This window comes from Eublepharis macularius, chromosome 5, assembly GCF_028583425.1.
Source record: "Eublepharis macularius isolate TG4126 chromosome 5, MPM_Emac_v1.0, whole genome shotgun sequence".
NCBI classification, from domain to species: Eukaryota; Metazoa; Chordata; class Lepidosauria; order Squamata; family Eublepharidae; genus Eublepharis; species Eublepharis macularius.
Genome location: NC_072794.1, coordinates 67,130,724 through 67,158,703, shown reverse-complemented (window position 1 = coordinate 67,158,703; position 27,980 = coordinate 67,130,724). Strand labels below are relative to the sequence as shown.

Below are 27,980 nucleotides of genomic sequence, written 5' to 3'. Positions count from 1 at the left end.
AGGATCTAGTTTTGCGCACGTCCAGGGTGGGGCTGAGTTAATCTTATTTTACATCTCACATTCTATTACTTTTCCATCTCCTGCCTAGCCAGTCAGCTTGTCTGTGTTTTAAACACATGAGGAGAGGGGCTTATGATATTGCCATATTCAGGGCTCATTTCGAGGGGGAACACACCGGAAAGGTGTTCCAGCAGTTCCCCCAGGTCAGGTGGCCACTTGACTTTAGGGCCGTTTCCCCCACCCAGCACCAACCCAATCCCGGCCATTTTGTCCCCAATCCCGGCTGACATGGGCCCAAAATGGCCATTTTGGGCCGTTTGGGGCACGTTTTGGGCTGAAGGGGCCTGGATTGGGGCCAAAATGGCCTGGATCGGGTCGGTGCTGGGTGGGTGAAGCCTCCCTCGCCCAGCAACGACCCTGTCCCAGCCATTTCGGCCCTGATGCGGGCCAAAACGGGACCAAAATGGCCATTTTAGGCAATTTGGGGGACATTTTGGCCTGGATTGGGGCTGAATGGGCCTGGATCAGGTCAGTGTTGGGTGGGGGAAGCCTCTTCCTCCCAGCAGTAACCTGGCCCCAGTCATTTCGGCCCCAATCCTTTTGGCCCTTTTGGGCCCGGTTCAGGGCCCAAACAACCTGATCTGGGCCTGAAAGGCCCCAAATGGTCACTTTTGGCTATTTCAGGCTATTTTCTGCTGGGATTGGGGCCAAAACTCCCAGGATTGGGATGGTGATGGGAGGTGAAAGCCTCCCCCTCCCGGCTCTGACCGAGTTTCGGCCATTTCAGCCCTGATCCGGGCTGAAACAGGCCCAAAATGGCCATTTTGGGCCATTTGGCCCCATTCCAGCTAGCATTGAGGCCAGAATGACCAGGATCAGGTTGGTGCTAGGTGGGGGAACCCTCCCCTGCCCGACACTGACCTGGTCCTGGCTGTTTCACCCCTGATCCAGACCCAAATGGATCCCATTTCGGCCGGGATCAGGACCAGAACCACCAGGATTGGGTAGGTGCCTCACAGAGGACCCCTTCCCTGCCCAGCACTGACCTTATCTGGGCTGTTTGGGGCCTGATCCAGGCTAAAACGTGCCCAAAATGGCCATGGATTGGGGCCAAATGGGCCCTGATCTGGCCACTGCCAGGTGAGGGAACACTCCCCATCTGGCAGAAGCCAAATCCTGGCCATTTCGGCCCTATCGAGGGGTGTGGCATATGCTAATAAGTTATGCTAATGATTTCCTGCAGCTGTTTTGTTATGACATGACCCCTGATAAGCCTTAAGATCGTGAGGGCAAGTGTGACCACTTACACTGTATTGGTTTCGTGTCAGTCATACAGATTGTAGAGTGTTGAGATACAGAGAGTACTGTGCTGTCTGAAGAACCCTTGAATGCTTACTGTGGGGACTGAGTGTACTGAAATCTGAAGTTGGTAGTTAAAAGTTCCTGGTAATTTGAATTGTGAAGCTCAAGAGAGCAGACTTCTAAAACTCACAGACCTCTTCCTGCCCGAAACAGCAATTTGTCCCTTCTTAAGAGTCTAATCACCCTACATTCCTGTTATATTCCTGTAGCCACTGTATTCTATAATTTCTAGCTGTCTTGTTTCAGCAGTTGCATTTCACTTTTCTATTTTAGGTCCATGTGAACTTGAACTTAATCTCATTGTGGACTCTGGAGATATTGCAGATACAGAATTTGACTTTGAAGACCAGGTAATCAATTAATCTCTCTCTCTCCCTCCCTCCCTCTCTCTCTCTCTCTCAGAGGGATGCCATTTTCTTAGATTAAATTAGTTATATGACTATATACAAAGTTGTCATATCAAATCAGACTTTGATTTGTCTAGCTCAGTATAGGCTCTAGCAGCAACTCACCAGGATCGCAGGCAGATATAAGATTTTTCCCAACGTCTGATATTGAGATCTTTCACCTGGAGATACCAGGGACCGAACCTGGGGACTTCAGCATGCACAGACTGCACAGTTAGCAAAAAAGAACCCATCAAAATATTTTAATGAATAAACAAACATTTAGGGGGATGTGCTGATATAAGAAGCATCTCACATCTGCTCCCACTCTCCTGGTTTTCTGAATTATTCAAGAGGGCTTTCTTACACAAGTAATAGGGTTGCACAGTAAGGAAATGATTCAAAGAGATGCTTCAGTAAAGGGATAGGGACTGTATACTGCACTACTGAGCACTGTCTTTTATTGTTGTTTATTATGTCATGTCAAATTGCTTATGTTTTGTTTCAACATTGCTTGATTTCAAATTTTTGCAATCTGTATACTATTGTATTATTTATTGAATGTCCTAACTCTTGATCATATTGGCTAATCTGCCTTGAGTCTCAGTGAGAAACACAGGCTATAAATAACAAATAAAAATGAAGTAGAGAAAGAATTAATTCAAACATCTGTGATATCTTGTGATATCTTCCTAGAATGAGTAGCCAGTATATAGTTCAAGGTTCTCATGTGATAGATAGGCAAAGGTCCACATACACAATTGTGCAGAATTCACTTGTTTTTGCTGGTGGTTTAGGGGGTGGAGATTTGAGTATTTGCTTGTTTAAAACATTTATAAACTTGCATTTCTCACAGATAACTGGAGTGGAAGAGTCTTTGCAAGACTGACGTAGCTGATGGATTTGTATTTATAATTTATTTATTTATTCAATTAATAAATAAACAATTTGTGTTGAGTAGGCACTTTTCACTTTGTTGCCACAAATATCTGAGAATTTACGTTTGCTCTAAATGACTTACCATGGCAAGCCATTTGAGTGGCAAGGCTGTCAAGCACCACTTTCCTCTGTCCGTTTTGTTGACAAACTTGGGCCTTCAGCTTGCTTCATGTTGGCTGCCGCATAAAAACACTACAAAAGACTTCATGTGGCAACTGTGAACAAATCTTAAGCTATTTGTGTGCTGTGCTGCTTTTATAAGTCCCAAGAATGGACAAAGATCTTGAGCAGAGGCAGGCAACAAAAATTATTCAGGGCAGGAAGGGATTTCTGTTTGTTTTCAGATTTCTGCAATTCAAACCTTATGACTTTGTTTATTGGATATACCATCCTGTTGATTGTATTTCACCTATACTGTGTAATGCCCCTTGAGTCTCAGTGAGAAAGGACTGCTGAACATAGTAGTTAAGTGGCTGGTTTGAGATTCAGCACTCTGCTAGTTTGACTCCCATAACTGCCATGAGCTCAGCAGGTGTCCTCGGGTAAACTATTCCTCTCAGCCCAGCTGGGGATTAGTAACACTGACTTTGTTCACTGATCTGAGTGTGACACTAACCTGTCCAGAAGAACAGTATATAATCACACTGTTGTTGTTGTTATCATTGTTATAAATAGTGTAAATAAATAAAATCTAGCAAGTGACCTGCATAACAATAGTAGAGAATCTGTGTCTTAAGGTGCTGTTACACATGCTCTGAAAAAATACTGAAATCAAGGGGGAGTAAATCCTGAAAAAGTTTATTAAGAGAAATAATAATATCTGGGTTAGGGAATTAACCTATCTCAAACAGTCAAAATTATGTAAAGCACTCACTGTCAATAGCCAACACAGAAGCCTACTTAGAGAGCCAGTAACTCCAAGCATCTAAAAATTATTCCACTTTGCGTGCTATATATCACTTATGGTAGAGAGTCCAGTAGCACCTTTAAAACTAACCAATTTTTTTGTAGCATAAGCTTTCAAGAACCACAGTTCCTCTCCCTGGACTGGTGCAGATACACTATTATAAATAAACTCCAAATTTCAGGTGGGTAGCCGTGTTGGTCTGCAGTAGAACAGCAGGCTTTGAGTCCAGAGGCACCTTAGTGACCAACAAGATTTTCAGGGTATAAGCTTTGAATGGTCAAAGCTCTCTTCATCAAATACCAAGTCTCCCATACACAATCCAATAAAATAAAATCCAGGTATCCTATGTCTTCAGTTAAGTAAGCTATTAAGTTTCCTGGATTCATTTTGCAAGCCTACTTTCATCTCTTCATTCTTCCATTCAGATTGCTTTCCCCACTTTGGTAGTTTCTCCTTAAATTCTCAGCTGCTCCCACTCACTATTCATTGCTTTTTCAAACTGCATTTTTATCTGTTTTGAGATAATTTCACTCCCACATCCACCCCGCCCCCTTTTTCAAATTCATTCTTCCATGACATGCTTAGAATTTAACCTTTGAAATTCATTTTGTTTAGGCCTCCTGTAATGAATATATGAAGGATAATTTCCCAGTAAGTTTAGATAATCAGAAGTTATTCAGAAACTGACTAAAGGAAGCTTTATTATGCTTATGCAAACATGTATGGACAGAACAGATACCATTGCTGTTACTAACTACAGGTGGATATAGAAGATATTGAAGCTGTTTGAGGGCAGCTGTGCTTTCCTTAGCATATGTACACAGTTATTTCCTCATTCTTCCTCCTTGTCATTCAACTTTACAGATTTTTGAAACAATACAAAACCCTATAAAACCGGTGTCAGTCTCCATCAAGGTGGCACTGGAGACTGAGAGGGGGCTTTCCCTCTAGGATGGCCTGCTCGCTTAGGCCAGCCCTCGGGTACACCTCAGAACTGGGGAGGAGGGAGGTTCACAGCAGCCTCGACCCCTCTCTCCTCTCTTGAGTAGCCTTCTGTACCTCTCTCTAGCATCCAGAGGCTATCCAACTCTTCCCAGCACCGTGGGAGGCCCACTTTTTATACGGCCTCCTGGGAAGGAATCTCACCCTTCCCCCAGGCTTTGTCCCAGCCTGGGGTCAGACAGACAGGGCTGAAGGCCTATCCAGGGGCTCCTAGGGGCCTGTCCCGCCTCTCCTTCTTCTCTGGCTCTTTAGCCTGCAGGGTGGGGATGGCCAGTCCCTTCAAGGTGGTGCATTCAGTCCCCTGCACTGGCAGGCCTTCTGGTCACACTCCCCCAGCCATCTACAGAGGGTCTCACTCCTGGGAGCACCCCGCAGGCTGGGCCACATTCACTGGCATCCAGGGGAATAGCCTGATGCTGGCAGCGGGTTGACTCGGGTGGTCCCAGCATGACTACAGCACTCGGGGCTTCATTCACCAGCTGGTTCCTCTGCTGCTGGCTCCATGTGCGACCTCGACACAATGAGAGCGCAGCTGCACACCTTGGGGACATGTTCATTGGCTGGCTCCGCTGGTGGCCTTGACGCAGCTGCAGCTGCTTCCTCCATTGGCTGTGTCTGCCTCCATGCCCGTCATCGCCACAGCCATCAGAGTCTCTGCCCCCAAAGTCACAATCGGCCTTAGGAGAACGAAGCTCCGATGTAACTCTTTCTGCCCTCCCTCTCATAATCTGCCTGGGTTCACAGAATAAGCATTGCTGTCAGATGGGCATCTAGCTTCTGCTTAAAAACCTCCAAAGAAGAAGAGCCCACCACCTCCCAAGGAAGCCTGTTCTACTGAGGGACTGCTCTGTCAGGAAGTTCTTCCTAATGTTTAGCTGAAAACTCTTTTGATTTAATTTCAACCTCTTGGTTCTGGTCTGACTTTTTGAGGCAATGGAAAACAACTCCACACCATCATCTATATGACAGCCTTTCAGATACTTGAAGATGGTTATCATATCACCTCTCATTCGTCTCCTCTCCACACTAAACATACCAAGCTCCTTCAACCTTTCCTCATAAGACTTGGTCTCCAGACCCCTTACCATCTTCATTGCCCTCCTCTGGACACATTCCAGCTTGTCTATATCCTTCTTAAATTGTGGTGCCCCAAACTGAACACAATACTCTACAGCAGAGTAAAGCAACATCATCACTTCACATGATCTAGACACTATACTTCTATTGATAAAGCCCCAAATTGCATTTGCTTTTTAGCTAAGACCCCCTAGATCCTTTTCGCACATACTACTGGCAAACAAATCTCCCCCATCCTATAATTATGCCGTTGATTTTTCCTACCTAAATGCAGAACTTACAATGAATTTCAACAGGGATATATGTTACTTGTTTTAGCCCAGTTTTCCAGCCTGTCAAAATCATCCTGTATATCATATTTGTTACCCCTCCTAGTTTAGTATCATCTGCAAATCTATTCCTTCATCCAAATCATTTATTAAAATGTTGAACAAAACATGTCCCAGGACCAATCTCTGAGGGGCACTTCTCTCGTCACTCTTCTCCAAGAGGATGAGGAACCATTAACAAGCACTCTTTGGGTGTGATCTGTCAACCAGTTACAGATCCACCTAACAGTAAAACCACATTTTACCAACTTGTCAACAAGAATATCATGTGGAACCTTATCAAAGGCCTTACTGAAATCAAGAAACTCTCTACAGCATTCCCCTGATCCAGCAAGGTGGTAACTTTCTCAAAAAAAGAGATAAGGTTAGTCAGACATGACTTGTTCTTGAGAAATCCATGCTGGCTCTTAGTATTCACTGCCATCCTTTCTAAATGCTCAAGGACTGACTGTTTGATTATTTGTTCTAAAACTTTTCCAGGTAGAGACTTCAAGCTGGCAAGTCAGTAGTCACCCGGATTCTCCTTTTTCCCCTTCTTGAAAATGGGGACAACATTTTCCCGCCTCCAGTCTTCTGGCACCTCACCTGTTCTCCAAGAATTCTCAAACATAATGGACAGAGGCTCAGAAATTACATCCATGAGTTCTTTTAGTACCCTTGGAAGCAATTCATCTAGCCCTGAGGACTTAGATTCATTTAATGAAACAAGGTGTTTATATACTTCCCTCATGCTGATCCTAGGCTGTAGCACCCTTCCCTCATCATCTGTTTATGCCATGTTGAGCACCATTATTTACAGTTTTAATAACCTTCCTCTCTGAGACTCGAGGCAGATTATATGGCGTAAAAAAATGCAATCAAACAGCATGAGACGTCCAATAAATAATGCAATAAGACTGGAACTACACAAATTAGAAACATTGCAAAAAAGAATCATATATGTTAAAACAATACAAAAAAAAAGGAATTATAAAAATAACAATGCAGTAAGAATAGACTACAATCCTGTTCCCTTTATAAAAAATTTCCTCCTGAACCATTGTGTTTTCCAGTTTGTGGAATGACAAAAGTGTGGGAGCCTTCCTAACACCTCAGGCAGGCCATTCCACACAAAGTGGGGACCTCAATAGGGAAAGCATGAGTACAGGCAGCTGTCTATCAGACTTTTATAGAGTGGTACCTTCAGAAAGTTTAGCTTGTAAAAGTGAAGCTGTTGCTGTGGAGCATAGCAGGAAAGGCTGTCCTGCTGATAATGAGGCCAGGAAGGGCTTTGTATATTGTAACCAATTGAAATGGTAGATAACCAGTGGAGTGACTGCAAAGGTGAAATTTACATACTCTGTCTAGTCTCAGTAGTAACCAAGCTGCAGCATTCTGTAGCAGCTGGAGTCTCTGAGTTCACTTCAAGAAAAGACTCACATGGAGAGCATTTTAAAAGTCTAGTTCCACAGAGGAGAAAATGGGGTGAATGTATACAACACTGATCTGTTTTTCAAACTTCCTTTAGCCATGTGAGAATATTGTCATCTTATTTTATTTTAAATGGGCAAAGAAAGTCCAAGACATGACAATCTGTAGCTCCCCAGAGGATCACTGATTTGACAAGTGGAAAGGTGGAGTAAGGCTGATGGTTTTACCTGGGAAAGGAAATAGAAGGACGATGAGTCATGTTGTCTTCCAAAAATAACTTCAAGTGAAATGAAAAGTTATTGCTAAGGTTTCTGACTACCCTTTTAGTTTTAAACACAGTGAGATCAAAATAGGTGGACAAGAAGCGTGAAATTACAACCAGGGGATCTACAAGGCCTTGCGGGGGCATCTCATTTTCCCCTCCTCCACTATTTTCCCTTTCCTTCCCTGAAAGCCTTTCCTGTGTCTTTCTTTCCCAGTCATTCATCAATCTACCTTTATGTGCCCCCTCTGTTTTCAGCTTTTCTCCCATCTCTCCTCATGGCAGCCTCTACCTAGGAAATTATGGCCCAGTTGTGCAGTGCCAGCCACCAAGCCAGGCCTAGTTGCATGGTGGGAACCCACAATGACTTTTGAGGGGTACTTCTCTTTCCTCTGTATCTCCTTCCCCACGCTATTTCCTCTTTCTCATCTTCTATGCACCCTCATATCCTCTCCCTGCTTATTTTCCTCCTTCCCACTCACCAACCAATCTACCTTTTATCTGCCTCTCCATCGTCAGCTATATTTATTATTTATTTACTTCATACTCTACCATTCTTTATAACGGGGACCCAAAGCAGTTCACGTTGTTTCTTGTATGCCCTTTTACCCTCACAATAATCACTCCTTTGAGATAGGTTAGTCTAAGAGAGTGAGATTGGCCCACAGACACCCAATAAGCTTCCACCATAGATTGAGGATGTGAACCTAGGTCTCCCATATCCTTGTCTGAAACTCTAACCACTGCACTACAGTGACTTTTGTAGGGTGGCTCCTCTTGAACAGTAGAAACCAGCAGTCTTGGATGAATCACACAAATCTCATGGCATCAAGTTGCCTGGTGTTGGCTGCCAGGTGTGGCCAATCTGAGCCCTCCCTTAAAGAACAAAACAGCCTTAGAAAGGGCCTTGTTCTCTCTCCCTGCCTTTTACTGGTCAAAACCAAGGCTAGAACACTTGCAATATTGTTGTGGTTGTCTGGCAGCCCCTGCAATGGCTGCTGCAGAGGGTATTATTTTGTTAAAGCTTACAGACACAGTGGGTAAGTGGTTTGGCTGCGAATCATCACTCTACTGGTTCGAATCCCACTGCTTTCATGAGCTCAGCAGGTGGCCTTGGGTAAGCCACTCCTCTCAGCCTCAGCTCCCCAGCTGTATTGTGGGGATAATAATAACAGTAACTTGTTCCTGGGTGAGGCACTATCTGCCTAGAAGAGTGGTATATAAGCACAGTTGTTGTTGTTGTTGTTGTTGTTGTTGTTGTTGTTGTTGTTGTTACTACTACCCCCAACCCAATACATATATATCTATATTTAGACTTTTCAGCTGACCTGGGGCTTCCCCCCCCCCCCAGTTTATAGGAAGATCTGTCTTGAATGTTCATGGCTTCACTCTCTGGATTTAAGTATCCACAGATTTGGCCATGTTGGTAATTGTATATATTGATGACTAAAGCTATATGCTTGGCTATCAGTTTCCCAGAACAAAACTTAAAAATAAAAAAGGAACAACAGTGCCTTCTTAATGGTGTCACTATGCCATCCCTACTGCTATTTGCCTGGTAACTACTCTTTAGAATTTCAAGCATCAGGTTTTAATCGTCCAGGCATTTGGTGATTAGCAATGCTTGCTTGTTGTTCTTGCTATGCTGATTTTTAAGTTTCATCTTAATCTGTCATATTTTGGTGAAAATGCTCTTGGTGGTGGAGAGTGCCATCAAGTCATATGTGACGTATGGTGATCCCTTCTGGGGTTTTCAAGACAAGAGACTAACAGAGATGATTTGGCATTGCCTGCCTCTGCATAGCAACCCTGGTCTTCCTTGGAGGTGTCGCATCCAATTACTAACAAATGTCAACCCTGCGTAGCTTCTGAGATCTGATGAGATCGGGCTTGTCTGGGCTGTCTTCACTTAGGAATGTTTTGTTTTGTTATTATAGTGCTACTATGTTTTACTATGTGTAAAACACGTGTGTACTATGTTTGTACACTTTTGTCACTTGTTTTTTTGTTTTGTGATGATTGTAATTATGTTGTAAACTATCTCCTGAACCTGGTCATTTTCACACGACTTTACCCTCACGCAAAATCGTGCAAAGCTCATGGAATGAGGGTGTCTTCATAGCATGATTTCTAATGTCATCATGCTATGATGAAACGGAATCATAATGGAGTGTCGTCAGAAATCGCGCCATGAAGACGCCCTTGTTCCGTGAGTTTTGTGTGATTTTGCATGAGGGTAAGGACGTGTGAAAATGACCCATGTGTTGTGAGGCAGTACATGTGGTGGAAAGTGTTAAGTCACAGCTGGCTTTAGGTGACCCCATACTGTTTTCAACGCCAGAGACATTCGGTGGTTTGCCATTGCCTGCCTCTGTGTAACAGCCCTGGTCTTCCCGAATGGTCTCCCATCCAAGTACTAATCAGGGCTGATTCTGCTTAGTTTCTGAGAGATGATGAGATTGGACTAGCCTGGGCCTTCTAGATCAGGGCAATATAGAAATGCATTAATTAAATAAATAGGACTTTGTTTAAAATCCTAGTGATTTTTGTCAGTTGCTTTACTGGCATTCATCTGTGCTAGCCTTAACTCCTTTTGTCATATGTCTGTTTTCAGGAGGCAAATACAAGTGGAACATTTCAGTTAGAAGTAGTTTTACACCTCAGCTTTACAATTCTAAGATTTTCAACTGTGATTTTCAGCTGTTAATGGTCCCTGGCCCCAGGGAAGCCCGCCTAGTGTCGACCAGAGCCAGGGCCTTTTTGGTCCTGGCTCCAACCTGGTGGAATGCTCTGTCTAAAGAGACCAGAGCCCGGCCAGATTTGCTATCCTTCCACCAGGCCTGTAAGACGGAGCTGTTCTGCCTGGTGTACGGTTGACACTGGCTGGGCCTCCCCACTGGCTGACTAGAGAACATGCCCCCTACTGGCAGCATTTACCGTCCAGCCTTGTTAAATACTTTTGGAGTGGTGGATGGTGGTTTTTGGAGAAGTCTGCTGCTGTATGGTTTTAAAATATTTATATGGTTTTAAAGCTATTTGTATTTTAAATTATTATACTGGCTGTAATCCGCCCTGAGCCTGCTGATGCAGGGGGGGCGGAATATAAATTGAATTAAATAAACAAACAAATAAATAAAAATAAAGTTTTGCTTGCAAACTAGATCTTTGCTGGCCCCACCTTCCTGCTGCAACCCCCCTCCCCTGTTCCAATTAAAAAGCCATTCCTGTGGGTAGACGTATCCTGGAAAACTGCATGGCCTGCTGAGGAGGGTGAATTCACAGAAATGGCAGAGCACTGTTGTATAAGAGGAGTCATCCCATTAGAACCTTTGTACAACATTGTGTAAAACATTCTATATTCATAAAACAGGGCAGCCCATTATATGTATAGGTTTACTATGTGTAGGTGCTTTTTGATCAAAGACATAAGCACAGCAAACTCTATTTGGTTGGCCTGTGTAATACATATAAAGAAGAAAATAATTTTACACATGAACTTTGAGTCATGCGCTGTAAATGCATGATTTTATGTCTGAACAACACATTTAGGACCTTTTTTCACGGGTGATTTTTGCTGCACAGAAAACTTGGAAGAGAAGCTTTGAAATGCCACATCGAAATCTGAAGGGGGAGTTAATCATCAGAATTTAGAGGAAAACCTGAAGTGGTATGGTGCCAAATGTGGCAAAAATCACCTGTGCAAAACAGGCCTTATTTAGGGGAAAGTTAACTTTTCAATAGAGGAAATGATCCTCAAAAAATACATTCATTCATCTCCTAGGATTATGGGAAGTTGAGAATAGAGATGGGAACAAACCAAAAACACCCCAAACCATGTGGTTCGTGGTTCATCAAATTTCATGAACCATGAACTTTCACGAACCTGCCCCTGGTTCGCAAATCACTTTGTTTGGTTCGTGAAAACATCCCATCCAGGTCAGAAAATCATCACTTCCAGGTCAGCAGAAGGTCACTTCTGGGCCAGCAGAAGTTCACTTCCAGGTCAGCAGAAGGACTGCAGGAAGTCCATCCCCTGTTGCCTAGGAAACTGATTGATTGGCACCAGGCTGTCTGCAGTGACGAACCAAAAAACGAACCAAACAAACCAGCCTAAAAGTTCATGGCAGTTCATTAGAAATGGGATCTGATGAACCGTGGTTCGTGAACCATGAACCAGCCTGGTTCATGCTTAATTTTGGTTTGTATTTTGGTTCATGCCCATTTCTAGTTGGGAACCCTCAAGACGAAGCTGAAAAGTTCAAAACTAGAAGAATTCAAAACTGGATTTAAGCTTCTGTTTTTCAAAAAGAGAAAGCTGATGGAAGTTTTAAGGGGCAAAGCAACCACATAAACATTGCAGTAACCATAGTGATGTAAATCAAAGATTTTTTTCCATTGAGGTGGGATGTTTCCAAAGGTGAAGTCATGAGGAGTTGATCCATTTTGTTAGCTACAGGTTTTTACAAGTTACATTTGACTGTCATACCAATACAGAGGAGCAAATCACAAGGTTTGTGAGCTTACTGTCTCCTTGGAAAACAGTAAGCTTTACCGAGTTGAAGCATCTGTTGCAATTTTAAGCATTTGATTAATAATAGTTGCCTTTGCCAGCTCTTTGGAAATACTAAATAGGATGACTTCTTCAAGAAGAAGCTGGCAGTTCATTAAAAAAAAGATTACTAATGATTCTTTTATAATTACTGTGTGTACGTTATGCATCCAAGGCTGCATACATTTTGTATAAGCAAGGAGAAATGATATTCTTTTATCTAGAAATGTTTGCTAGCTGCTTTAAAGCCTGACACTATGAAATTAGGCCACACAAACAAAGTGGAAAAATTGGGCTGAACATTAGAATTGAAACACTGCCTGTTCACTACATGTCTATTTCTGGGGGAGAAAATCCAATATTCTGTGCACAAAGCTAAGGTAAACTAAATCATTTTCAAAAATAGGCAAATAAAACTACTTTAGTGACTCTGACAGAAACTTAATGGTTCACTGGCTTTTTTTCATTACACATGCAGTATTCTAACTGTGAGTTGTCCCAAACACCTCTCTGGTGAGAATATCAAGTGAGGAAGAGATGTATATCTAGATATTAGTGTGTCATATGTAGTAGAAACTAGAAAGTAGATAAAATGCCTGTCAGGGAGATGGGGCCATGAAGGTTAGGTTTCCAAGCAACCATATGCAGCTAAGCAGCCGAAAGCTAGCAGAGATTTAGTAGAACTCTTTGGTAATCAAGTGAAGCTAGAAACATCCATAAGTTAAGCATGTTCTGTTTGAACAAGATCAGACAACTGTCTTTCAGAAAAAAATTGGCATAACATTTGTAGGGTAAATCTCTTTTTTTGGTTGTTCATAGAATACCACATTTTTTAAAGCAGTGGCTTCCACCTTGGAGGCCACTTGAAAGGGTTCTTTATTAGAATGCATCCACAAAGCAAGCAAGTTTTGAAGAGCTTTTGAAACAGCTTCTTACTGGCAAGCTTGACTTAGTAGCTAGCCATTATTTATGGTTGTTAGTAGAAGTGAGCATGGACCGGAAAACCCCCACAGACCATCGGACCATGGTCCGTCATGTTTCACAGACCACAAACTTTTCATGGACCTGTCCCGTTTATGGACCAGTTTGTTGGTCTGTGGAACGTCACTTCTGGGGGCCCTAGGACCATCCCCTTCTCACTCAGAGATGCCAAACTCACAGCAAGGCCTCAGCAGGCTCTCCTCCAGCCACCCTCCAAGTTTGGCCAAGATTGCATTTTGGAGGTCCGAGTTACAGGCCTCCAAAGCAGCTGCCCCTAGGAAACATCCAGTAGATACTAGGAGTCGCAAATGCCAATGGACTTGCATTGGCTTGCAGCACCAAAAAGTTGCAATGAAACAAAATCAAACAGAAAGGGGTGGGGGAAAAGCCTCCTCACTCACCACACAGACACCTTTCCAGCTGTTGCCTAGGGAATTAATTCTTGCTCCTTGCTGGCATAGAGAAGAATGGGAGCTCTCTGGTTGGCAGCCAGAGCTGCTTATCAAGGTTTTGAGGGCTAAGATTGACTTGTTCCAAGGGCTATAGAATGTCCATCCCCTCCATTGCTGAGGGGATTAATTCTTACTCCTTGCTCACATAAGGCCAAATGAGAGCTCTCTAGTTGGCAGGCAGAGCTGCCTATCAAGTTTTAAAGGGCTAGGATTGGTATGTTTCCAGGGCTGCAGAACATCCATCCCCCCCGTTGACTATGAAATTAATTCTTGCTTCTTGCTTGCATAGAGAAGAATGGGAGCTCTCTAGTTGGCAGCCAGAGCTGCCTATCAAGATTTTGAGGGCTAGGATTGGTGTGTTCAGAGGCCAGCAGAAGGTCTGTGGATGTCACTTCCATTGCCTAGGGAATTGATAGATTGGTGCCAGGATGTCTGGACTCATGGACCACGGAACGATGGACTGCCTATATGGTCTAAAGTTCATGAAAAATGTGGTCCCACAAACCACATGTTCGCAAACTACGAACCAGGCCAGATAGTGTCAAATTTAGGTCCGTTTTCCAGTCCATGCCCACCTCTAGTTGTTAGTGTTGTTGTAGTATTACTGAACATATAACATGAAGGGAAAGGGGAAGCATGACTAAATGGTTGGGTGTAGATGTTCCACAAATCTTCTTAAGATCATAAGTGGCAACTGGTTTTTCCCTTCTCCTTGCACTTGCATGAATTGCGGAGAACTTGAGAGATGGGGTCAGTCTGTCAATTTGCACTGGCTGTGCAGAACAGGAAGGCTGATCATGCAGAAGACGTTGAGCCTGATGGTGGTCATGATGGCTCTTCCCTGCCTATGTGGCAGTCATAATGTAATCAAGTTAGGTATTTGGCCATTCAAAAAGATGTATTGATTTGTCAAATAATGTAAAATAATTATATCTTTTTAAAGCATTAACTTTATTTAGAGCAACAAAAATACTTCAGTCATCAACATATTTAATACTTAGCATTAATTACAAAAACAAATTAACTTTTAAAAATTTTAATGAGTTGTTATAATGGGCAAGCTTTATGTATATCTGATTGAGTCCCTGTTCTGTCAGGCTTTTATCACAAAACATCAAGGTTACCCTACAGTTGTAAAATTAAAATTTAAATATATTTTTTAAAGAAATGGTACATGTTGCAACTGACTAATGGCTACTCTAGCAAGAGGCTTTCAAGGCAAGAGAGAAGCAAAAGTGGTTTGCCATTTTCTTCCTTGGCAGATTCTTCCTTGGTGGTTCCCCATCCAAATGCCAACCCCACTTAGCTTCTGAGATCGGATGAGATCATGCTATACCATGCCACGCTTCCTCCCATAAAGTAATGGCAACTGTTAAGAAATAAAAGTAAGGTTTTAAAAGGCACCTGTTGCAAACAACACAATAATGAAATTTTAAAAGTAAACTGCCGCCTATATAGCATTCATGGATTCAAGGTCAAATAACAGACAGTCATTTGAGAATACTCAACCTGCCTTATAATGTAAGTACTGTCTTTCAACAATAGTCTGACATGAAACTTGTATAAACCTAGGTCATTTCCGCATGTCCTAACGTTGCACAACCCTCACAGAACGAGGGCGTCTTCATGGCATGAAAATGAGATCGTGGTGTGATGACGTCAGAAATTGTACCATGGGCACATCCTCGTTCCGTGAGGGTTGCGTGACGTTAGGACGTGCGGAAATGGCCCTAAAGTGGTAGTGTAACTTTTAAAAAAAATTAGTACCAGGTAAAATACTACAGCATAGTAGAATTGCAAGCCAGTTGCTGGCAAGTGGCAAGGATCTAGGAGGGTGGCAAGACTGGCATACATGGACTTTTGACCAGAAATGGAGTTGTGGGATGCCCTGCCTCCATCCCCTTTTTGGTTCCATTGCTCATTCAAGCAGCAGCATGCATCACAACCAAAGGGCAGGCAACCAAAGTGGACAACCTGCCCCCACCCCCACAAAATAGCAAGTCTCAAAGGCCCCCAAACTCTTTATCAAGCTAGATGTTCAATACAAAAGACAAATGCTTTTTAATTTTTTCTGTGAACCAAATCAGCCACTGATGAACAAATCTATGTATAAACCTAGCAATGATGAGTTGCTAGCCCCTGATGCTTCCATTTCCCCTTAAGAGCCAAATGTGCAAAAATTTGAACTGAAAACCCTATGTACTTCTGTATTCTGGTCTCTAATATAAATTGACATCTTAAACACTGCATTTATTTATGTTTGATCCAATGTATTTGTCCATTTGTCAGACAAATACATCTGTCTAACTCTCATATTGTTGTCCTGCTTTTCTCCACATAGCTCAGGATGGCATATGTTCTCTTCTCCATTTTATCCTCACAACGCCCCTACGAGATATTTGAGCAGAGAGACAGAGAGAGAAAGAGAAAGACTGGCCCATGTCTCTGAGTGACTGAATAGAGAGTTGAACTTGAATCTTTTTTTAAAAAATCATTTCTTACTGTACATAAATAAAAACTTTCCTCGTCCGTCCTAGTCAGACACTCCCCCTTAGAATGGTTTTGGTATCGAATCTCTTAATAATGTTAGTATATGTGGCGATTAAAGATTCAGTACAGAAACCATTTTGAGGAAGATACTCTGCTTGTGGGTTTGCTGCTTTCTGCTTAGGGTTTGATCTCCATTGAGCCGCTAAACTTCATAAATCACAGGGTCATTTAGTATATTGTTATTATATTTAAAACATTCTTACCATGGCTATTTTTGTTACTATTGTTATTGATCTCTTCCAGTATATAGTGTTATGTAAGGTACGTTTGGTTGAGTAGTTGTGAATTGCTCGAGCTCATCTTCAAACAATTAGGATTGATTGTTTGAGTGACTCTTCCTTTAGAAATGTTTCAGAAGCATAGATCTCTGTGCTCACTGCGATTAAAAATTTACCAAGCAAACACATGGGAGGCCACCTGTGCTGAAGATAGCTGCAAAACAACAGATTTGAGATGTGAATTCAGTTTCTATTCCTGCCCAGTACAGGAGGTGACAGGTTTAATGAGCAGTTCTTTTAATTTTTAACTCAATAGAAATAAGAGATCAAATAACTCAAGAGAAATTGGAATGATCCCTGCACTGGCCTAACACAGAAATTAATAACACAGGGCATTTATAGTCTGTTTTTAGGCTTGTTTACTTGGGAATATCTCAATGAGTTAAATGGGTCTTGCTTCCTAATCCTAGTCATTATGCTTCAGATTGCAGTTTTAGGACTAAATGTCAAGACTATGAGTTGGATCCAGAGGAAGAGTACACTGAAGGAGTTCGTGGAACAGATCTTTCTCTGCTTTCCTCTATCTGCCTCTGTCACAAAATTCCTGTCTGGGGATTGGCAGAGCTTGTAATCAAAATGTAGTGCTACAGTGACAATAGGTAATCAATTAAAACTGGTTCTTCCTCCTCCTTCCACTTGCAGCTTGGGTGAGCAGAAGAAGGAAAAAAAGGCATTTTATCTGATCACTTGCTGCTACTGCTTCCTCCATCCTGTGCTAAATTTTGTTCCTGAGGCTGTCCCAATCCTCATGCAGGAATTTTGGGGAAGAAACAGCAAGTTGCTTGAGGAAAGGAAAGATCTGCTCTGACTAGACATAGGCACAAACAGCATTACGAACAAAAAAAACTCACAAACAGCCTGTTCATCTGTTGGCAAAAAAGCTGTTTGTGAGGCCTCATTCTAAACGAACAAGTGGTCATTGCAAGCCTGGTTCGTTGCCTTCGTCAGCCATTCATCAAGCCAGACAGTCTGGCGCCTTTCAATAAATTCCCGTGGCAACGGAGGCAGGGACTGAACTCTGTCTGAACTCCTTCTGGCTTTTCTTCTGGCTTTAACCTTTCAAAGTACTTCCAGCAGAGAGTCCTGTTTTTGCCACTGTGAAGAGAAAATGACAGCAAAGGGAGGGACCCATGGATCATGCCTTTCCTGGGGTGCAATCTCTCTGAAACTTGGGGGGTCTTCAGAGGACAGTGAGGACTATGCCCCCTGCAAATTTGATGGGTATTGGACATTGGGAAAGTCAGTTTGTAACCCCTCAAAGTAGCTTCCACCAGAGAGTCCTGGTTTTGCCACTGTGAAGAGAAAATGACAAAAAAGGGGGAGACCCATGCATCATGCCTTTCCTGGGGTGCAATCTCTCTGAAACTTGGGGGGTCTTCGGAGGACAGTGAGGACTATGTCCCCTGCAAATTTGGTGTGTATTGGACGTTGGGAAGGTCAGTTTGTGGGGTGTTTAAAGGACCCTGCCCCTTGCATGTGGCAGGAAAGGGCCCTTTAAACTATCAGCTGGCAGGCAGCAGGGGGGAATTCTCCCTGCCACCTGCCAGCTGATAGTTTAAAGGGATCTTTAAAGGTCCACGAATAATGAACAACGAACATGTTTGTGAACAGGGTCATGTTTGTTACTGTTCATTGTTCGTTGTTCATGAATGGCAATGAACAACGAACAGCTTGTTTGGGTTTTTTTCTGTTCAGGCCCATGTCTAGCTCTGACACATTCTATGAGCTCTTGTGATGGATTCAGCCCTACACTATGTAACCTCAGCACACGCTTTTTCAATAAGAAAAACTGCTGAAGATGGTTAGGATCAAAAGAGAGGGATGGGAGATCACAATCCCTTTCCAGCCTTGAGTAATGTATCTCATTCTCAGGAAGGGAAATCTGGAAGTAAGTTACTTGGGGGTATGATTTGGAATTGGTACATGGTAGGTGGAAAAACATATATGCCTTTCCCCCCCCCCTAATACTAATCATACTTCCTGAAGCAGTTTAAATAGCACGCTTAAGATGTTTAAATATTTGTATTTAATATCTGCTCAACCCTAAGGATCCAGTTCCAATTATATGTATGTCTAGTTTAATCCTTAGAACCACTTAATATGTATTACTATATGATTTTCTCCTAATTTTCACCACTTCTGTTTAGGAAAGTACATGAAAACCACATGTAAATTAAATTATGATAACTGCATATGCATATTTTTCATGTCATGTTCTATGAAGCTACCATTCACCACAAGCCAAGGTCCTAATAAAATAAGAAAATATTCTTTCATGAATGTGATTATCTTTTGATAACACTGGATTCACCAAAATCCATATTGTGATGTGCAGCAGCAAATGCTGGAATGTATTTAGTAAGTAGAAAAGTCTCTTATTAACAGCTTGTCAACTGGGCATTAGATTATATATGCAGGGGAACCAATAAAGACATGTGAAGGCACCTATGGCCCTTCTCAACATAGCTTCTACAGGGACCATTGCTACAATCTCACTTCCAACCTGGAGTATGAAAAAATTGTTTAAAGGAAGCACAAAACAAAAGGAGATGGGTTGTCTGAAAATTTAATTGTTCAGTATGCGTGAGATTATGTGGAAGGACTAAAACCCCTGAAGCAAAAGCCTGACAAGAACTGATGTCAACATCCTGGATAGTTGAATATGCTTTGGGTTAAAGCAAAGATTTTTTTTTACCAGCCTACTTTCTACTCATATTTGTTAGTTGCCACATTTCCTCTAATAAGTAATCTGTTCAGAAATTTAGGGATTTCCTTCTATTCCACTCCATTCCATCACATAATGTATATACTTGTACCTTAGCTATTTGAAGGCTGCGATCCTATGCACACTTACTTGGGAGTAAACTCCCAAGATACTTGCCTTGTTCTAAGAGGGCAGTCAAAGGATTGAGCTGCATAACTATGGAATGTAATGGTCTGTAATCACAAACAACAAGAACACTTACATGTGATGAGATGTTTACCTTATAAAATAATTTAAAACTGTCTTACCTAAAATTTTACACATAGTAATCCTGCAAGTTGAGAATGCCCATCATATGACCAGCAGTGGGAGCTGGGAATGTCAGAACTGAAGTCTAATCCCTAAATAAAGGAGTCTCTAGCAGTTATTCACTTTCCCCATTTCAGAGCTCCTTAAGTACTAAAATTCAAGTTTTAGACTTTGGCTGAGATACAAAGAGCCCCCTGGCATATGCAAGTAGCTATGCGCATACATTTTCCTCTCTGAAATGCACCTAACTCCTGTCATGTCCTCTGTGTTTCAGCTGCAATGATTGCAGGTATATATATGGATATATAGCTTTCTAGAAATTAGAACTTTGATGCTAATATTTTTCTTTCTTCTTTGATCAGTTCAAGGTACAACTAAAACTTTGGCAAGGAAAGGAAAATACTGAGGGACTTTTATTCTGGACAGTCAAGATAAAAATTACTTTATAATGTACAGCTTTTTTGCCAACAATTGCTGTCCTAATTTTAGGAATGTTAGGAGAAGGTTAACAGAAATCTATTGAAGCTCATGAGCAAGCTGTTCATGTTATGTTACCATGGAAACTAATATATTAAACACCACAAAATTTTATTCTAAATGCAAAAACCCCTAGTTTTCCTTGGAACAATGCTACTTTTACTATTATTTGGGTTTATATGGGTTTTGTAATCTGTGGTATGGTCTTTGGGTCACTCCTGATATCTTTGTGTTTTCCATTTGGCTCTTCTTTGATAATTCCCTCTCTTTGGAACTATCTTCTGATAGGTGTTGGAAAGGCTACCCCCTCCTTCATTTTAGGAGGGGACGTAAGATGTTGCTTATTCATACCAGCTTTTGAATAATTGGTCACTTAACAGTTCTGCATTTGAATGGAATGAGAACATATGAAAGCTGAGTCTTCTGATTCTGGACTGTTATCATTGTTAGTGGTTGCTTTAGTTGTTATAATTTTGTTTTTAAGTTGTGATAATGACCCTAGTATTTCTGTGTATAAAGCACTTTGAGCAATTAGAAAGTCCTAAATACTTTCAAATAGATAATAAAAATGCATGCACAGTGTTAAATAACATTTATCACTGCAAGAACTCTCTTCTCCATGGATTCACCTCATATCGTATTGGAGACAATCATATATGGTTGTTTTGAACATGCAGATAGCCCAGATCACGTGTGTTCTTTCCATATCACCCCTCTACTTCAACAAGACACTGCTATGAATAGTGTCTACAACATCCATTCTATCCAGTGTGACTGAAACATCAGTATGTTACTGTGATGGACTGCACTTTTAAAAAGCTTAGAAGTGCTGTACAACAGAAACACAGAGCTTTGAGTAACAGGCTACTCCAAGGAATCTGATTGAGTAGCGTGAGCTGAACAAAGAAAGACTTCTGAACTGGATGCTGGGAGAGGAGAGTCTGATTTCAGCCCTAGCTGAGAGGAGTCAAGTACTGGCAGTTTGGAGATTTAGCTCTGGCTGAGAGCAGTTTAACACACAGGAGAACTGGGGGAAAGTTGGCAAGGAAGTTCGGGAAGTAGGCAAAGACTCCCATTCAGGCCAAAGAAAAGGGATAGAGAGAATTCCCCTAACCAGTCAGACAGTGTAAGCTCTGAAGAGTGAAGAGATCCCTGGTCTGTGTGATTAGAAACTGCCTTTGAAGACCTTAAGATCAGTTAAAAACTGAAAACATGTACTGGTGTTTCAAGAGAAGGGGTTAGGGTATTGGAAGCCAAAAGAGTAAGAGAATACTCAAAGAAAGTGTACTAGAGTGAACAAAAGCCTCTCAACAGAGATTTAAGTAACTGCAAAGAGCTTAAGAAACTCTCAGTCTGAAACATAAGGACTAAAATCTGTGCATGTACTGATTTTACCTCAGAGTTATCTATACTGAGTTACCTCAGAATTTTTCAGTCCTTGATTTCACCTGGTTTTCCCCCTCTAAATATTTTGTTATTTTTGAATTTAAAAATGCCTCTAGTGACATTTAAGTTGTTTAAGTCAAGGGGGGGGGGTGTCATAGTTTCCAATATAGCACTGAAATGAAAAGTGGAATTCCAGTATAGTAACAGCACTGGAAAGTTAGTGTGTGACTAGTTATTTAAAATGAAAACCCCATGTTTTCATTAAGCAACCATCTACATTACTTCCAAACGTAAGAGCCCATAGATTTGGGCCTCTGTTAATAATTTAAACTGACAGGGTAGAACATATGAGTGTACCAGTAATAATTTAATACCAGTAATAATTTAAACTACTGGTTATTACTTTTAAAGCCCTAAACAGTTTTTGTACTTGAACAGTTGCCTTCTTTCATATATGCCAGACTAGTTTCCTCACTACCAAAACATTGAATTATAGAAAACTGCATTGTATATAAAGTACCAGCTATATAAGGACTGAGAAGACTGGACAATGTCCATAATGCTGGCCATGAAAACATGAATCAACATAAAAGCCTCACCAGCAACTCCAGCAGCTCAGGGAGGAAGGGATATTAGTCAATTGGATAGGCAGTACACCAACAGAATCCCTGATCTGTCCTACATATTCAAACAAGAGATTCAAAAATTAGAAATTGGGGCTTTGACTTATGAAGCAATTGGAGAGGGCAATGGAAGTGTGATATATCATGGCAATTCCTGTCCTCAGCCACCATGTATAGTCTGATGCTTTATAGGGAATGCTAGAGATTAAATCTGGGAGAAATCAACATCTGTCTGTTTCCCCCTCCATATCATGCAACTACATCTTGGTGACACATGCTCTCTAACCTGATCAAAACAACGTGCGTGTGTGTGTTATGTTCCATCAAGTCGCTTGCACATTATGGCAACCCTAATGACCTCCAAAATATCCTATCCATAACAGCCTTGATCAGATCTTACAAACTGGTAGACATGGTTTCCTTTATTGAGTCAAGCCATCTTGTTTTAAGTCTTCCTCTTTTCATACTGCCTTCCACTTTGCAGTACTGTTGTCTTTCCCAGTAAGTCTTGTCTTCTCATGATGTGACCAAAGCACGATAGCCTCAGTCTCATCATTTTTGCTTCTAGGGAGAATTCTGGCTAGATTTGATCTAGAATCCACTTATTTATCTTTTGGAGCTGTATCGACCCAGAGCCTCTCATCTCCCATCCCTGTTAGTTCACCAGACCACATAGGACCCCTAGGAGCCTCCAAGAATTTGAAGCACCCTTGCTTCTGAGTTCTTTTTTGAGCATGTTTACCTCCTTAGCAAGCAACATTGGACACAAGTTGGTAAAAGATATAAGGATTTTATTATAGAAAGAACACAGGAGCGTGTCCTGGGCAGAAACTGCTCATAAAAACATTTAGGCAAGGCAAAAACAAATAAGAGCTTGCTAATTCTATCTATGTTCTATCTAGCTAAAATTACTACTTTGCTGGCTATCTGACTAAACAGATCTCTTGATCCCCAAAGAGACATCTTTATCCTTAAGGTTCTTTTCAAGTTCCTTCATGACTACTCTTTCAAGTCTCAATCTCCTGATTTTTTGGGTGCAGTCTCTCTTTTGGTTGATAATTAAGCCAAGGAATAGAAAATCTTTAACAATTTCAATTTCTTCATTGTCAGACTTAAAATTTTGTAATTCCTCAGTAGTCATTACTTGATGTTCAACTGTTTTCCTGCTTTGGCACGTTCTTTAATTTTCCTCAGTAGTGATTTCAGGTCTTCACTATTTTCCAACAGTAATTCAGTATCATCTGCATATCTCAAATTGCTAATGTTCCTTCCACCAATTTTCACTCCAGCTTCTTCTAAATCTAATCCATCATTCCTTATAATATGTTCTGCATATAGGTTGAACAGATAGGGAGATAATATCCATCCTTGTCTGACACCTTTGCCAATTGGAAAACATTCTGTTTCCCCATATACTGTCCTGACAGTAGCCTCTTGTCTGGAATACAGGTTGCACATCAAAACAATCAGATGTTGTGGAACCCCCATTTCTTTTAACATCATCCATAGCTTTTCATGATCCACACAGTCAGAAGCTTTTGCCGTCTAGCGGTGATGGGCAGCCGGCCGAGCTGGGAGCGGCGGCAAACAAAACACAAGTACACAGTAGCTGGGGTGAACAAAGGCCACAACTTTATTGGTTACAGTGAGAAGGAGCATTGGCCCACATAGGGATCGGATCCCCAATTGACTGACCCGCCTGCCAGTCAATCCCTCCGGCCCCCACAGATCCCAGCTGTGAGGGGGAAACCGAGGGATGGCAGTTAGTGGGGACAATCGGGTGTACACCCCTTATTGCCCCCCCTGCCATCAGGGAGTGCGCCACCTTGGGCAGGGGCCCCCGAGCTGGGTCCCGCCCCGGGCTTCGCTCCCTGAATTTGGGGAATCCCCAAAATGGGGTTGGATGTGGCCACAGGCCCCATCTCCCCCCAGAGGGATTGGATCCCAATGCAAAACCGCCACAAGAGCCCCAAAACGGCTCCCGCCAAAGCTCCTAAGACTTCAACCACACCCGGAGGCCGTCCCGGATGTCCTGCAGCCACAGGTCTTGGCCCCAGCTGGACAGATGCATACCATCCGAGTGGAACAATGCCTCAATCCTGAAGGAAATGTCTGGGTGCAAGATCGCGGTGCCACCCACTTCGCCGATGTGTAGCTCCACGGCCCTGGCCAGCCTCTGCCTGATCCTGTCTACTTTCTCCGAGCTCCGCACCCAGCGCCAGCACCGTCGCTGCAGCAGGTCAGACCAGAACACATGAGCCCCGGGGAAAAGCTCTTTGAGCCGCTCCAGGTCCCTCATCATTGCGCGCTTCAGCTCCGGCCCCTCTCAAATGCCCAGGTCGTTCTCTCCAAGCTGGATGACCAACGCGTCTGGCGACCCCAGCCACTCCACATGCTGGCACAACAAAGGGACTAGGCCATCCCATCTCATGCCGCGGACGCCGATCCAGGCGACCCTGACTAAGTGGTCCAGGCCCAGGTACCTTCCCCATCCGGATGCTGCTGCGTACTCGCTGGCCCAGTGCACAATACTGTGCCCGCAGATCCAGACCCACTTGAGGCAACCTGCCAAGAAAACATGGACAGACAGGAATTATAAGGGGTTGGCCCACATGGGGCAAACGTATGAGCGAAAAGCCCGGGACCTCCACCGTCCTATGGCCTGAATTTCCGTGGGACCCAGGCCCCACTCAGCGGCGGACGTGGCGGCTCTGATCCTGAAAGAGTGGGTCCCGAAATCCCTGGGAGGGAGACCGGAGGCGGCGAGGCATGCCTGCAGCACTGCCGCGAACTGGAAGCGAGAAACTGGGGAGAAATCGGCATGAACCAGGAAAGGACCGGGGGAAGTGGGGTGAACAGCCGGATACTGGCGAGTGCTCCTTACAGGGCACACGAATGCCGCTGAGGAGGTATGGAGGAGAATGCTTTCCCCCTTCCCCAACTGATCCGTTTTCGAGCAGCAGACCCTGATCCGCAAAGACCGCCAGTGAAAACTGATGTCCCCCAAGTCCAGGGCCCGTCCCGAGGTGTCATCTTGGGAGGCGCAGACCAGCTCCCCCACCCTGAAGGCCCTGAAAAAGGCAAGGGAAAAGGCTGTGCGGAACAGGAGTGCCTCAAAATCGGGCTGGCAGACCCAGGGGGTGAGGGCCATGATGTCCCTCAGGATGGCCAGCGTAATGGGCTTCCGGCTGTCAGGGGGAGGAGGGGCCAAGTGTTTCCACCCCTCTACTGCCTGTTTGGCCGCAAAGCAATCACACGGGTCCGGGAACCTCCAGGCTTTGCTGAAAAAGGAGATCACAGCCAGGTCCCTGCGCATAGTACTTGGGGCCCACCCCCACTCCCGCAGGTGCGCCAGGTACCACAGGACCCAGCTTTGGGCGACCGGCCAGGTGAGGGGTCCCCCGCCTGCTCCCACGAAGGCCCAAACCCACCTTTCGGCTGCCTCATAGGCCCGGAGGGTAGCCGGGGCTATGGAGCTGAATACTCCCTCCATCACTGATCGCTGCCAATCCACCACAGGTCCTCTGGGAATGCGTCCAGGTTGCGATGAGCTGCTGGAGCCAGGCTGAAGAACCTCTCCATCTGGAACCGAGACAAGGCGTCCGCGATGCCATTATCCACACTTGCCACATGACGCGCTGAGAACGTTATGTTAGCGACTAGGCAAGCAAGGACAAAGCGGCGTACCAGGCGCATGACCCGCTCAGAGCAAGAAGACTGCCTGTTGATGACCCGAACGACCGCCTGGTTGTCACACCAGAAGGTGACCCTGCTGTCCCTTAGCATGTCCCCCCATATGACAACTGTGACCAGGATGGGAAAAAGTTCAAGGAAGGTGAGATCCCTGAGGATGCCTCTCCCTCTCCCTCTGCGCGCACCACCGGCCCCTGAAGTAGACCCCAAAGCCTAAGCTACCAGAGGTGTCTGAGTGCACTTGCAAGCTCACGCCCAGATCGAGGGAGTCCTTCCACATGGAGACCCCATTGAAGCTCTCCAGGAAGCCCAACCAGGTTTTGAGGTCCTCCCGGATGCCCCTTGTGATACGAATATGGTGCCAGGGAGAGGGAACCCCCCTGGTGGCGTGAGCCAACCTTGCACAGAAAGCCCTCCCCGGGGATACCACCCTGCATGCAAAATTCAGGTGGCCGATGATGGATTGCAGCTCCTTGAGCGTGCACTTTTTGCACGACACGATGGATGAGAGCAGGGAGCGCAGACGGGAAACCTTGTCCACCGGTAGGCGGGACCGGCCCGCCACGGAATCCAGCTCTATCCCCAAGTAAGTTAGGCGGGATGAGGGACCCTCTGTCTTGTCCGGTGCCAGGGAGACTCCCAGCTCAGCTGCCAAGGCCTGGAATACACGTAGCCGGTCGGCACATGCCAAACCCCCGGGGGGCCCAGATATAAAAAATCATCTAAATAGTGCGTGACGTGGGGGGCCCCCATGCGCCCCTTGGCCGCCAACTCCAAGAAGGAACTAAAGGTCTCAAATGCCGCGCAAGCGACGGAGCAGCCCATGGGCATGGCCTTGTCCACATACCATTGACCCCGAAACTTGATCCCCAATAGGCAAAAATCGGCTGGGGGGGATAGGCAGTAGCCTAAAGGCTGACTGAATATCACATTTTGTCATGAGGGCGCCCGGCCCGCATGCCTGGACCAGCCTAACCGCTTGATCAAAAGAAGCGTACCTGACTGAGCAGAACTCCTGGGGTATGGCATCATTGACCGATGAGCCTCGGGGGTAGGACAGATGGTGGATGAGCCGATATTCCCCCGGGGCTTTCTTGGGGACCACCCCCAGAGGAGAGACCCTCAAGTTGGGGAGCGGAGGGGCATGAAAGGGGCCCGCTACCCGGCCAGCCGCTATTTCCTTGGCTAACTTGGCCTCAACCACATCGGGCAACTCCCTGGCGGACTTTAGGTTGCCCGAGGTGGTGGCGACCCATGGACCCGTGAACGGGATATGAAAGCCTACGGAGAAACCCTCGGACAAGTACCTAGCGACCAGCCTGTTGGGGTAATGCAGTAGAAGGGGAAGCAAGGTCTTAAGTTTTATCGGAGAGGGTGCCAAACCCCCCACCCCCGGGGATGAGCTACTTGGCTGCTGCGCTGGGCTGTGGGGTGGCTGCGCCAGATCCACCCTCCTTGCAGGGGCCGCTCTGAGAGGACCGTCCAGAGCGAAAGGGCTGAGGGGCCGTGTTGCCCCTTGTGCATGATAACCGGGGATGGGGACCAAAACAGGAATCGCAGCAGTGGTCATACTTGCACCTAGAGCGCAGACACCTGCCCTGGTTGTACTCCCAGCAAAGGCCCCTGCTCCTGTCACGCCGACTGGAGCCCTTCCAGCCACGGGAGGCCTTGCCCCGGCTCCTGATGTGGGGCCCCACTAACCATAGCCAGAGCTTCTGACTAATCAGATCCCACCTGGCTCTGGGGTTGTGCAAGGCCCTCTTGCGGAAGCCCTCATTGTATTCTATGGCGGCCGCCTCCCCTGCCAGGGCCCTGGCCCTGAGAACATTGCCCTGGTGGTTGGTCAAGTGCCAGCCCCTCTCAGGGTAGGCCGCCTGGACCACTCCCATATACATGGTGTAACCCTCCAACCAGTTGCTGAAAGTACGCTCCACCACCTCCCCCTTGGTGGCCTTCCTATCCTTTTTAGAAGAGGGAGTGTATTTGCCGTCCTCGGCCTCTGGCCTGATCAGGGCAAAGATGTCCACATAGTAGCCGTCCAAAATGCGCTCCCTTACATGACAAGTGAATGCCAGGAGGGTCTTCGTCGTCTGTGAAGGACGAAATAGCTCGAGGGCTTTCGCCGGCCTGGCCGGTGGACCAAACATCGAGGGTGTCCCCTTTTCCTCTCGCTGCCCCCATCCTACGCTTGAGGGCCCACCTAGGAAGCCCAGGGACCTGAGCTGGCACCCTCCAGTACTCCTCCCCCGTGGATTCATCACCTGAAGACGAGGACGTACCTGAGGATCCATCGCTGTCTGTGTC

The 27,980-nt window shown here is 44.6% G+C and overlaps 1 protein-coding gene across 2 annotated transcripts in view; it reads left to right on the top strand.

Moving 5' to 3' along the window:
• AK5 (adenylate kinase 5) overlaps positions 1-27,980 on the top strand; it is a 166,336-nt gene that overhangs the window by 82,284 nt on the left and 56,072 nt on the right. For both annotated transcript variants that reach the window (XM_054979197.1, XM_054979196.1), the window contains exon 8: positions 1,636-1,712. In XM_054979197.1, the coding sequence (XP_054835172.1) occupies positions 1,636-1,712 (77 nt within the window). The remainder of the gene's footprint in view (positions 1-1,635; positions 1,713-27,980) is intronic.